The sequence below is a fragment of the Setaria italica genome, chromosome V, assembly GCF_000263155.2.
Source record: "Setaria italica strain Yugu1 chromosome V, Setaria_italica_v2.0, whole genome shotgun sequence".
NCBI lineage: Eukaryota > Viridiplantae > Streptophyta > Magnoliopsida > Poales > Poaceae > Setaria > Setaria italica.
In genome coordinates, this window is record NC_028454.1 from 14,905,787 (window position 1) to 14,918,730 (window position 12,944).

Here is a 12,944-nt window from a genome sequence, read left to right on the forward strand (position 1 = left end):
GCACTTCTGATAAGGTATTATCGCTTAACATAAACCACACATTTTGGCCTTTTGTTTCGGATACGCATTAAGCAAGCTGTCCAAGAACCTACATTAAGAGATTAAAGGCTGAATGCAAACTCAGCGAGTAGTTTGAGTTTTAAGGCAACATTTAACATCATAGTTTTATAAAGCTGACCCAGCTTTACCTTCAAGTTGAGATAACTTGAGGAATCAACTAGCCCATTACATAAGCCAGGTAGCATATCACTCCACAGACTTTTGGCACTGAAGATCGAAGAGCAGTAGCTTAACAACCGCAGGGAGTGCAAAATACATCTGTTTTGCTGTTGGAGGACTAGCCGAACTTGTTTTGAATGTCAGTGTCTTCGAGCTCACCTTCCAAGTGCAACAACTTCACCATGTCCATGAGCAGCTCGGGCCATTCACAATACAGGATTTCCTCAATGTTGTCATCGTTGTACTCATGCAAGTGGCTTCTTACATTTCTGTTGAGCCGCAGTAGATCGAGCTGAGTCCTTCTGTACTCGTTTTGGCATTTGACAACCCACTTGTTGATCTGTGCATTTGCCCTGGCAGTATCCAACCAGTCATTCTCGTAGGGGAGCTTCGAGAGGATCCTCCTCTTCTTTGCCCGGTTTGTACGACCAAGGTATTTGACAATTATATTGTGTAGCATCAGGAAGACCTCAGTGCTGTGAACACGAGTAACAAAATGAGCAAATGTCATCAAACAAATCAAAGACGACGAAACCGAGTTGAAAAATTTACCGGTTTTTCATGGGCAGCAGCGCGGCATGGTTCACAATCAAGAATTCATCTCTCATTGTAAGGTTGTCATTACCCAAGAGCGCGAGGAATTCTCTGTAGTCCGGAGGCACTTTGGTGATATCCCCACCTGAGATTCTGATCAGCGCCTGGAGGACCCTGGACAGCTGCTTGTAGTCATCTCTCACACGCTCAATGCCAAAGCCTTTACTGGTGAAACTGACCCCCCTGAGCTTGACACTCCCAGCGTTGCCGACCCAGACGTTGGAGACCTGCAGACGATCAGCGAGGCACTTGCCAACTGAGTCGGGAGCGCCCGACCCCTCGCCGCAAGGCTCCGCCTCGCCCGACCGCGGTCCCAGGGTTGGGAGCGCCTGACCCCTCGCTGCAAGTTTCCGCCTCGTCCGACCCAGGGAACCGGGGTCGGGAGCGCCCGGCCCCCACCACAGAAACTCCGCCTCGCCCGACCCTGGACGCGGGGGTCGGACTCACTCGGGTCCACGAGACGGATATTCTCCTCGAGCGCGGGCTGGAGGATCAGGATAACAATCTCGTGGGTCCCCCTGTCGACCTCGCCATAAATGCGCCGCGGCCCTGTCAAGCCAAGAGGGGAGCGGCATCCCCAACGTAACCGGTCACGAATACCGGTGCGCGGCCGTGCGGCGCGGGCTGCAGTGGTCGCAGCTCCTTCTGATTCGCCACAGGGTACTCATGAGCCGCGCCGAACGACACAGGAGGACGCATCCCTTACTCTCGCGCCCCGTGCTCCCAACGGCAGTGTCAGGGACGCGACGTCCGGGTCTTACGATAATCGGTGGGGCAACAGACTCGGGCTTCCTCCCCGGCGGGCACGGATGCTGAGGCTAAGGCTCATCATCACGCTCGACGGCGACGGCGACCAGGGAGATCATCGACAAGATCGGGAGGGAATCGCCCTCCCTCGTCGGGCGCGTTGACGGAGACCGGGGGCCGGAACGAGAGCGGCGGCCTCGGGGCCCTCCCCCTTTGTATTGTTTCTCTACTTGGCTTATCTTTTCTACTTCTTCCCCTAAGGCCCGTCTCAACTGTAACCTCGGTCTCTCTCTTGCGCTATAAAAGGAGGACCGGAGGCCATGAGACGGGGACGGAGACTCTTTTCCTCAAACCAACAGCACATTCTCACAGTCCCTTAGAGCACAAGCTCACACAAGAGACCTGGGATCAGCTCCCTCTCTCGTCTTTCTGTAACCCCTACTACAGAACCCCGCGTGGGTAACACGAGCTGCCTCGATACTGGACGTAGGGCTTCCTTTGCCCGAACCAGTCTAACCCCGTGTCTCCCACGCCACCATCCGAAGCCTTACGCGCATAAAAGAAATTTACTAGTCTAGAGTCTTGATCCGCAAATCTTGACAACGACAAGAAGGTCAGTGAAGCTCGGATGAGAAGGATCATGATCAACAGCCTAAGACCTGAGTACAGTGGGTTTATGGCTGCAGTGAGTGGATGGCCAGTACAGCCGTCCTTGGTGGAGCTGGAGAATTTATTGGCTAATTAGGAGACATTAGCCAAGAAGATGGGCAACATCACTTTGGAGGAGAAGGATAAAGAGGGTGTACTCTTCATCAGGAAGAAGGGTCCACTGAGAGGCCAAGGAGAGGCGAATGAGTGGACAAGAGGTGATAGTCGTTGCCCAAAAAAGAGTAGCTATTCAGGGGGAGCTTAACAAGAGAGCGGCGACGAAGATGACCAAGAGTGGGTCAAGAGCGAGAGGAGAAGAAGATGTGAGTGCTTCAACTGTGGTAAGAAGGGACATCTGGTACGGGACTGCCGGAGTCCACGGAGACACTCAGAAGGAAGCGTGGCTACAACGAAAGAAGTTGTCTTGAGTACGTGCCCAAGTGAAGAAGAGTGGGATGCTGAGGCAGCTACCACAATTGAAGATGACAGAAGGTGAAACTCGATCAACTAGCGTTAAAGAAGAAGAAGAAGAAGAAGAAGAGTGGGATGTAGAAGGTGGCTTCTCCGTGGATGTGAGAGTTCCAGATATTTCTGAAGGATTCGTAATATTTGGATATGATAGTGATGAAGATTGGGAGGCTCTAAGCAACGAGGAGGAAGATATTAAAGATGGAACAATAGAGTCTAGTCTTCATGATGACGAGGAGCCACAAGAGCATGGTGAAGATACACATGGGGCATTGGTGATCCATGAAGATTTGGAGGAGCATGATAAGGCGAACAAAATTCTGAAAGGACGCAGTTCTGAAGATCTCAGGTATGACAATGCTTTGCCAGCTAAAGTTATTTTGCCTTTGTACCATGAAGCATCTAGAGGACAGACAACTAGAAGGGTGAAGAAGAAAGAAGAGATGCATGGATGCATCAAGTCTACGTGGAACCTCCAACCGAAGACAGAGGCATATGAGTTGAAGGAAGAGAGACCATGTCATGAGGGAAAGTGAAGAAGAAGATTTGTAATGGCAGAGCCCAGAAGATCCAATGGTAGCGAGACGAAATGGTTCGACCACTCGAGACAAGTATGCATTGAGGGGGAGTGTTGAAATACGCAATGCATACTTGGAACATTTTAGAAGATTGTGGAGATCTCAAGATACTAACTTTGCCATGTACAAGGATAAGATCATGGCAAGGTAAGAAGGTTCTAGAAAATTGGAGAGAATGCATGAGCTATAGTTGCCATACTTCATGGTGAAGTGTAGAATACTCTAAAACTAGATATTTTAGAATGGTAGAAATATAAGAAACTAGATAAGAATAAGAAGGGTTATAGAGTTAGGATTTTTTGTATGGAAGAGTGTTGAAGTTGCCACATAGTAACATCACAATGATTGTGAGCACCTATAAATAGAAGTGCTCACCTCCCTACTAGCCATACCATGGCATAGAGTGGCATGTGAGCCATAGGTGAAGAGATGGCAAGGTTGCCATGTAGTGTAGTGGTGTCATGGTAGGGTAGCTGTGGGTGTTTAGACCCAGCAACCTATCGGGGGGGTACCCGAGGTAGTGTTTTATACGTGGGGCTTGTTGAGATCAGGAACTCGAAGGTGAACTCGAACACATTATTTAGACAGGATCGGGCCGCTTATGTCGTGTAATACCCTATGTCGTGTGTGTTGGTTGTATTGTATTGGATTGAATGTGTTTGGAGGGGGTCCTTGCATCGCCTTATATTGTCGGGGATAGGGTTACAGGTCGGTTATATGAAAGAATACTATTCGGATTCGACTAGTAAGTCCTACTCTATTTGCTATGAATAATTTCCTAATTCTCGACTAGTTCTGGTCCTCCATGTAGACCACACCGTCCTGCATTGTAGTCTCCATGTCTGACACATCTCAGTGTACAACCCCGTATTTAGGACTGTCCAAACCTTCCAATGGACCCATATATGTATGAACGATAAGCCCCCAAATATTTTTTTAGTCAAATATAGCAGTCCCGAGTACTTCTGTAGATGCCTTCGACTAGTTTGTGGTGCTATTTGAGTACTCCATCGGATTGGGTCTTCGAACGTACTCGAGTACTGCCATGCGGCTAGAATGTGCTCAAGGTTTGTTTAATTTGGTCTTAAATCTTCAATCTTAAATTATATACACTCTAAATGGAGTGGCTCCCAAGCCTTATGTTGAATCAAAGAATTAGGCTGTGGGTCAATCCTATAATTTCACATATCTTTCTTCCTTAAAACCCAAAGAAAAAATATTTTAGCTTTTTAGCCAATGGGCACATGGCACACAGCCCCCGAGCCGTTACACGACTAGTTTGGGTATAAGGGTCAACCACTGGCAATGTGACCGTTTGCCAAAAGTAACCTTATTTCTTTCAAAAAAAAATTAGAAACTGTCAAGTGATAACTTTAGGCGTTTAAAAATGGAATATTCCCGTTAATCCCGTCTCTGTTTTAACTGTGCTGCGGTTATAAATAACGGAGCAAATTATCCCTTCCGTTTTACCCAAGCCATCCACTCTTTCATCTTCCACACTGTAGCCCTAGTGTCATCGCTGCTCAATCCTTGAGCCCGAGCGCCACCGTCCCCCACCTCTTAGCCCCTGAGCGCATGCGCAAGAAAATCCTCGTGGCAACACGAACGGGAAAGAAGGCGACATCTAGCAAAGTTGCGGAGAGCAAGAAAAGGAAGACTGAGAAGAAGAAGGAGATCCAGTTGCTGGCTCCAAAGTATGGCAAGACTGATCAAACAGCTCCGCCAAATCAAGCGTGCGCCTGGAAGAAATACGTGCTGAAGGAGGCGGATATCCATGCATATGTAGATGCCAATCTTCTCCAGGACCAAGACTTCATCAACTGGAGGGCTGCCTTTGGCAACCCCTAGCTAATGGAGAGCTACACCCATGAGACGGTAATCTTCACGCACTTTATTGAGCGTGGTTTGGCTTTGCCCACATCGGACCTTTTCTGCGGTCTTCTGAATTATTACAAGCTGGAGTTAGTCCATCTTAACCCCAACTTTATTCTGCACATTGCTATTTTTGTGCATCTGTGTGAAGCTTTTCTCGGAATCCAGCCAAACTTTTAACTTTTCCGCAAGTTCTTCAGAGTCAAGTCCCAGTCTAGAATGGACTATACCAAAGTAGTCGGAGTGCAAGCATTCAACTGCGGGAGAAAGTCAAAGGCTTGTACTTGGATTACGAGCTGATTGACTCTCATTCTGGCTGGAAGGAGAGGTGGTGTTACATCAGGAATCATGAGCCCAACTACCCAAGGTGACAGACTACCGCTTAGTATGGAACAACCGGTGGTTGGACGAGCCAACCCATGGAGACAGCCTTCAGCTACCCGAGCTTCTGGAGAAGATTGTCGTACTCAAGTCGCAAGGATTGATTGGAGTCGGAGTAGCTTTCAGTTTTATGAAGAGGCGAGTCCAATCTTGCAACTGCGCTGCTCTTGGGGATACGACTACTCGGGCCCTAACGATCCATCCCGGATGACATCCGATGACATCTCCGTGGATGAAGTCATGGCGTGATTGAGGCGCCTGTTGAAACATACGAGAGCAATCCCGACGATCATGCGGTAGTACTGCGCCGCCAACCCGCCAAGTAGCGTAAGTACCCGTGGCCTCAGCCCCCGAGTACTAATTTTTTGTACTTGTTGCGTTTTTAACTTGTCTTCTTATGCAGGAAGAAGTCCACTTGTCTTGCTCCTCCTCCACCCGTAGCCATATAAAGAGTGTAAGAGTAAGTGTTGTATTAAGTTGTGAGTAGGTGAATAAAAGATTTAGACTTTCTTGTAGAGAGTTGGTCTCCCGTGTTGTTATCGATGTGAAGGTCTTCTCAGAGTAGTGTGGGTATGAAGTCACTAAAGAAGTGGTGTCACACCACTTTAATGCTACTTCTAGAGAGTCGGTGTTAAGATTTGGACGCCGATTTATTAATAGAGAACAGTAGGAACTAGGAACCCAGGATGGGGAAGGAAACAGAGAACAGTAGGGACTAGGGGCACAAGGTGGGGAAGGAAATGGAGGAAGAACACTGTATGCTACTGGACACCGGCAATATTTTTTTTTTAGCATGGATGTGGATTCGAACCTGCTTCAGGGCGGTGGCGCCGCTGGCGGTGACTGGCGTGTCGCCATGGGGGCCTAGAGCCTGTTGATGAGGCCGAGGAGCAGCGGCCGGCGGACCATGGCCGTAGTACTGCGGCTGGTAGTAGGGGTAGTGGCTGCCGCCCCCGTGAACCACTGGACCTTGATGGTCTTCTTGTCCCTCAAAGCACCTGAGGATGTTTCCCATGGAGGATCACTCTCCCATGGAGGATCACTCTCTCTCTAGCTGCTCCACTTGTTCACCTACCGAGCTCAAAGCTAGCTGCCAGAGGTGAGGGAAGAGAGTAAAGAGAAAGGGTAGTGTAGTGGGGCTGGAGAAGAAAAACAAAGAAGACTAGACCGAAGACCTGGAATCTGCAGGGCGACTGTTCATGACGGGATGGCAGGATAGAGACATAGACCGATTGACTTGAGATGACAATTCGGTTTGCTTTTGGTCAGGCTAAATGCTTGTTTGTATATGCATGAGAAATTGCATGAACATTGTCTATATCTGGCCTGTGACTCTGAGCAACAACAGCTAAAATACAACATTCAAGCTGCCATTTGTCTGTTCACTTATGTTCTCTACAATTAGTCCAGGAGTCAAAACTGACGGTGTTTAACTGAAAATGCTCGTTGACCCTAAAGAAAACTTAAAATGCTCGTCAGCTTGGCCTTCTGGTCATCAGTTAGGTGTTCTGGGAAGACTACATCGAAAGTGATGTAGAGGTCTCCTTTACTGCTGCTTTGGTACAGTGGCATGCCCTCACCTTCGAACTTCCTAACCTCTTTCGGCTTGGTGATCCCCTGCAGATTCACAGCAATGCAAAGTTGAGCTATTGTACTTGCACACATGATGAATTCTTGAGGTGTACAAAACTCAAAATTACCCCCTAGTTACCTCGGTACCGATTTCCACTGAATGGTTGTCGAGGTGGTTGAAGTTCTTCTTGAAACCAACAAGAGCTTTGAGCTGCAACAGAAATGGGAGCTCAGTGGTTGACAAATGACAACAGAATTAATGGAAGAGGTGGTGATGACTGCCAAAGTTGCTCTAAGCTGCCATGAGATAAGTAAGCTAATGGATGGCCGCTCTGGTGGAATGAAAATGAGGCTAGAGGTTCAGACTTCAGCCTTCATGGACACCAAAGAATCGGCAGAAATATTGACACAATTGTTTGGCTGAATTTCTATCTTAGAGTGTAACAAGAGCCCATCAGCTTACAACTGAATGCCTTTTCTATTTCTTGACATCTATCTATCAAGATATTCATCCATGAACAAGCATAAATATTTTTATTGGTTTTCTAACGCGATTGGACCTTCTTCTTTGATCAAAGGTCCTCTGCGGAAGATCTATCTAATTTCTATTTAGGTAGAACTACTAGCGAGAGAACAAGACTGAAGCAGTGAACACTACTAGTGAAATTGTCATTGCTGCATGTAAATCATTGCCTTCTCTTCTAAAGCGCTCATGCTGTGTTGTCCGGATCTTAAACTGCTCAGAAAGTGATTTTTGTCAGAGAAAGATGCTGCTAAGCTGATTATTCGGTATGTAATTTGCATAAAAAACCCTAACAACCTTCAAATCACTAGGCTCTCCGTCAATCTTAGGTTCACCTTCCTCGCAAAATAAAATTTCCTGAAAGAAGAAAAGATATAATCTATTAAGATCATACAGAATGGAATAAACCAAAAGTGCTTCGCACACATAATTCCACATGCTGTAGTTAATCAGCTTAAGCGATTCCTGTAATGATGTTCATGCAAGAAAAGGGAAAAAATGTTGTTGGTTAGAATAGTAAAGAAGCGGTAGTTCAGCTATGTCGCTCCAAAGGTTGCATGATGCAAACCACTATAGATAAATCACTGGAACAAACAATATGCAGTTGCTTGGTACCTGTCCATCTGGCATTCCCTTTTCAATATCAACGTTAATGGAATCACCTTCTCTTACATACTTCACATTTGGGCATGTCTCACAAACCTGGAAAAGGAAGTGTATCCTCATGTCATTGCAGAATGTAGCAAACCAGATCTAGTACACTGATCACATATGACCCTTCAAAATAAAATATGGAAGATGAATGCTCTTCATCATGAAAAGCATGAAAAGATTAAACAAGAAAGCATATCTGAACATATTCCATTATAGTAATATAAAAAATATAGGTTCTAGATCATACCATCTGCAGAAAAGAATCTGACGGTTTAGAAATTACCTGCTCACTAATTTGATAGAACACTCCAGGAGCGATTTCTCGTTGGCGAATTTCATTCCTACATTTGCATCGCCTCTTGCCTGGAGCTTGTTTAATCATATTTTTCTCCCTCCAAACCTATCATTCACCAATGAAATACCAAGTTAAAGCAAATAATTATAAGCTTCTATAAGTGCAAATCGTCCACTTAAAAAAAGTGCAAACCGTTTCCATAAAAATCTGAAGCTTACTTGAGGAATGACTTAAAAATGTTATCAGGACTCTAATGGCTTTTTCTATCATGAGTTATGAGTTGCAAACTGATGTTACCTTTACGGAACCACCCATGTATAAGTCCTCGAGTGAAGCATCCAATTCAACAATTACATCATCACCCTTAGTTATTTGCTCTCCCTCCTTTTCCATCCCTCGGCCACCAAAAAAGCTGAATATTTTATGAACAAAAAAATTTAGGTACCATAGAAATATGCTAAAATATTTGTTCAACTAAATATGAATAACATATTTTTAGTAACAGGATATATCTGCCTAATGGTATATTAATCAGTAATAAACAAATGTGCATGACAGGAGTGCACTAGTGTACTTATGCACTAAAATTTTAGCATATGGAGTTTGTTTATTGTTAGGTGAACAAATATATATAAAGGACAAGGACAATCAGACACGTACCACATGGATGTATTCTATTCTTTCATGGAGCCAAATTCTAACAGACCAGAACTTGCGACATAATAGTCTTGACTGACAAAAATTTTAATACTTTCAAATTAAATCATGAAAAAAAAAACTTCTATTCCACATTGATTATTTTCATTTACAAAACATTTTTAGTAAATCCCCCAGATAAAGAATAAATTAAAGGTGTAACATGATCCATGTCCTGAAAGGATTGATCCCATTATACCAAATCCTAAAATTCACGTACAGACAAAATGGGTTGGCAAGGAGCATCAATAATATGGTTCTACAATCCTCGTTTTCAAATATCTATGGACCCAACAAAAATAAATTGAGACATTTTACTGTATTTTTGTTTAGCAACTACATATACTTTACTAATCCAGAAAAGGCTCGAGAAATGTTTTTGGAAAAATGAGAGTCTATCATGTCGTTCTTCGACAAACAAGATAGATCTTGTTGAAGTAAGGAACCCACAATTTTAAGTTCAAAAACATAATGGCATCAATATATAATGCAATGTAGCTTACAACAAGTTTGTTGTTCTATGTCATAAACATTAATATATTTAGCAATCATGATAAGATGATATATGATCAAAACAAAACAATAAGATAACGTGAACTTTTCTTCTTACTTGCTAAACACGTGTTTGAAGTTCATAGTACGACCACCTCCGCCACTACGCTCGCCCTGGAATTGCTTCAACCCATCCTCGCCATACCAGTCATAGACCTTCCTCTTCTCCTGATCCATCAAGACCTCATAGGCTGCAAGTTGACAGCTTCACCACTCAATACCCACCAACACTTTAAAACCCGAGCATGAGCACTCAAGTATTTCCCTTTTGTTCTCCATAGTACCAGTACATACCATTGTTGATCTCGGCAAATCGTGTGTCGGCCTCCTCGTTGTTGGGGTTCTTGTCAGGGTGGTATTTCAGCGCAAGCTTGCGGTACGCCCTCTTGATTTGCTCCTCTGATGCATCTTTCGACACTTGCAGTATGTCATAGTAGCTCGTTCTGATCCATTGGTTGCATATGAAAAATATTTTAAAAAAAGAATGATCAGTATAAATCATCAATGCTTACAGGTGATGTTGTGAAATATTATTAAGGAGGGGAGAAAAACTACTCAGAATTTGAGCAACCAGGAGTTCCAGAACTGAGAACATACTAGGTAGGAGTAGCTAGCAGTTGAATGGTAAAAGGAAGAGGAAATTGTAGTAAGAGAACTTAGAGAAGATATATATGATCAAATGCAGCAAAGAACTCTCAGCTTCCAGCAACGAAGGAAGTGATTTTGTTTGAGCAGCGATTCTAAACCATTAGCAAGATGCGATTTCCCCACAACAGAGACCGCTCTGATGCAACTACACGCGTCGACAAATCGAACCCCAATAACACGAAGAAAATAACCACGGATAGAGAATCAGAATCCGGAAACCAAGCTGTGACGGATCCAGGGCCGTACCCAGCAAGTGTAGACACCGCGTGGTGCAGGAGGAGGACGGTGGCGAACAGCGCCGCTCTCCTCTGTGCCGCCATTGCCCCCACCACGAGACGCCTCGCCTTGGCTAAAGCCTCAAACGACAGGGTCAGACAAGACGACAGAGCGTAGCTGGCGTTGTGGAGAGCGAGCGAGCGTGCCCGGTACGGGATCGGATTCCCATCGCCGGCGCCCCTTCGTCTTCCTCTCGATCGATCGACTCGCCCCGCGGGTCGAGAGCTCCGAGGAGTGACGTTTCATCTTTGGTGCGCGGTTGGCGTGCGTGGCAATGGCCGGGGAGCCTTTGGGACAACGGGCGCCAGCTTTTGGCCGGGCTCTAGCGCTTTTTGGCGGCCGCGGCTACAGTCTCCGGGTACCGCACGTGCTAATTGAACGCGCACGTGATGTGAAGGCAGTTTTTCTTTTCTAGCGAAACATAATCTCTTCTAGGCCTATTTCTTCATTTTTAATGTTCGATGCAATTTACGAGGTTATTTTTATATCAAGTTATTTTTCCTTTGTAATAGTGATGTTTTCCTTGATAAATATCATACGAGACACTCTTCATCGGGTGTCTTTCTCAAAAAAAAAAAAATCCTTGGTTGCAGGATCACTGGGCCATACCATCTAATGATATGTTTTATGTTACTTTTTACATATCACATTAGATTTGTTTTAAGTCAAACTTGTCCAATTTTGACCAAATTTGTATAAAATATTAAAATATTTATACTTCTAAATATATGCAATATCAAAATATATTTCATGGTGAATTCAATGAAACAAATTTGAAATTGTAAATATTGTTATATTTTTCTATAAATTTGGTTAAAGTTGAGAAAATTTGACTTAGGACGAACCTAATATGACATGTAAAAAAGAATAGAGGAAGTACTAGGTATGTGACCGTGCTACGGGCTTACATCCATGTTTATTGTTTAGAAACATAAATACCAGCTCAATACCAAAAAACTATATAGTGAATATACAAGGAGTGAAATAATTAGAATGAGAAAAAATTATATAGCAAATACATTAGAAAAGAGGTGAACCTTCATCTTTTGTTCTTTGTCATTCGTAGAGAAACCATTTTGGTTAGAATGATCAAATGCATTATTAGAAGTCTATTGTTGTATAAAATAATAAGTTTCTAATAAACTCTGCTTCCCAACTGAACAAAGCATAATGCATTCAAATCTTATTCATGGATCTGCCTTCTAGTTGAGGTCCTCGTATGTCAGCTTCACCTAGAAGTTGTCAATATTATCATCTAGATTCTTCATATTTGTTAATCGAGGGCCATTTTTCTTTAAAATATTCTACCAACAATTAGTAAATATTTCTTTAAAAAGTTTCTTCTAACATTTCTACAAAGTTGTTGATGATGGTATCAATATCAACCTCATCAAGTAACTTCTTCTTAAAGTATAAAGTTGCCAAAATATTTAACTTTTCTTTAAGACAAACATACCTCATATGGTGATTCTTCAACAATTTGAATTTTGAAAAGCTTTTTTAGTGTAAGACTTAACTTAGAAATTAGATAATTTTAACCTAACTTGAAATGAACTCATCAACTTGTTTCCTCTCCCTTCTTTTCATGCTGGCCGGCTGCATACCTTCTGGCCAACATGACTATGCTGGATACTAAAAGAAAAGTAACTGAAAGCTAGTTAGCGCAAACTACAACTGTATAGATCAATGCAACTTACAAGAATATTACTCATTACTACGTAGACCTCTGATGTCATCCGTCCCATTATTATATGATAAAAAATGTCATGGTGGGTGAAAGCAGATGCTGATATCAGTTGAGTTCGACCTCTATATGAAGTTCGATTTCTCGCCTGTCAAATGAACGTCGATGCTTATAGTGTGCTTCATTCGACTTTTAAGGCTACAACTCAATTTTGGAGCTGGTATTATAATTGAAGATCACTGCCTTTACCAATTATGTACATGATGGCTATGGAAGTAAGATATATCTTGAAGGAAAAGGCATAACGTAAGGTTTTTTCTTGCAGAAAATAGTCAAAAAGAGCGTAGACTGGGGGCGTTTGGTTCCCTTTGCTTATTTTTAGCACGTGTCACATCGAATATTTAAATACTAATTAGGAGTATTAAACGTAGACTATTTACAAAGCCCATTACATAAGTGGAGGCTAAACGGCGAGACGAATCTATTAAGCCTAATTAATCCATCATTAGCAAATGTTTACTGTAACAACACATTATG

General features: G+C 43.6%; 2 protein-coding genes across 2 annotated transcripts; both read right to left on the reverse strand.

Moving 5' to 3' along the window:
* Positions 1 to 122: 122 nt before the first annotated feature.
* On the reverse strand, positions 123 to 1,512 carry LOC101765442. The gene is made up of 3 exons (XM_022826647.1): positions 1,414 to 1,512; positions 772 to 1,061; positions 123 to 695 (listed from the first exon to the last, which is right to left on the reverse strand). Exons 1-3 carry the CDS (start codon positions 1,510 to 1,512, stop codon positions 338 to 340), a joined length of 747 nt encoding a protein of 248 aa, XP_022682382.1. The 3' UTR covers positions 123 to 337.
* Positions 1,513 to 6,959: 5,447 nt separating this feature from the next.
* LOC101765851 (dnaJ protein ERDJ3B) lies at positions 6,960 to 10,767 on the reverse strand. The gene is made up of 10 exons (XM_004971736.1): positions 10,694 to 10,767; positions 10,094 to 10,242; positions 9,858 to 9,990; positions 8,849 to 8,963; positions 8,540 to 8,656; positions 8,218 to 8,304; positions 7,900 to 7,959; positions 7,738 to 7,815; positions 7,219 to 7,290; positions 6,960 to 7,124 (listed from the first exon to the last, which is right to left on the reverse strand). The coding sequence occupies exons 1-10, from the start codon at positions 10,765 to 10,767 to the stop codon at positions 6,960 to 6,962; spliced, it is 1,050 nt and encodes a 349-aa protein (XP_004971793.1).
* Positions 10,768 to 12,944: the final 2,177 nt, after the last annotated feature.

Bases quoted from the DNA above. Each gene is read 5' to 3' on its own strand.
- LOC101765442 (XM_022826647.1), bottom strand. From the start codon at position 1,512: ATGCGTCCTCCTGTGTCGTTCGGCGCGGCTCATGAGTACCCTGTGGCG. The intron at 1,062-1,413 runs GTATTCGTGACC...TCAGTTGGCAAG, and splicing joins CGCCGCACGGCCGCGCACCG to TGCCTCGCTGATCGTCTGCA. The intron at 696-771 runs GTAAATTTTTCA...TCGTGTTCACAG, and splicing joins CTGCTGCCCATGAAAAACCG to CACTGAGGTCTTCCTGATGC.
- LOC101765851 (XM_004971736.1), bottom strand. From the start codon at position 10,767: ATGGCGGCACAGAGGAGAGCGGCGCTGTTCGCCACCGTCCTCCTCCTG. The intron at 7,816-7,899 runs GTTGTTAGGGTT...CTTTCTGAGCAG, and splicing joins GAGAGCCTAGTGATTTGAAG to TTTAAGATCCGGACAACACA. The intron at 7,125-7,218 runs GTAACTAGGGGG...GTGAATCTGCAG, and splicing joins CAGTGGAAATCGGTACCGAG to GGGATCACCAAGCCGAAAGA.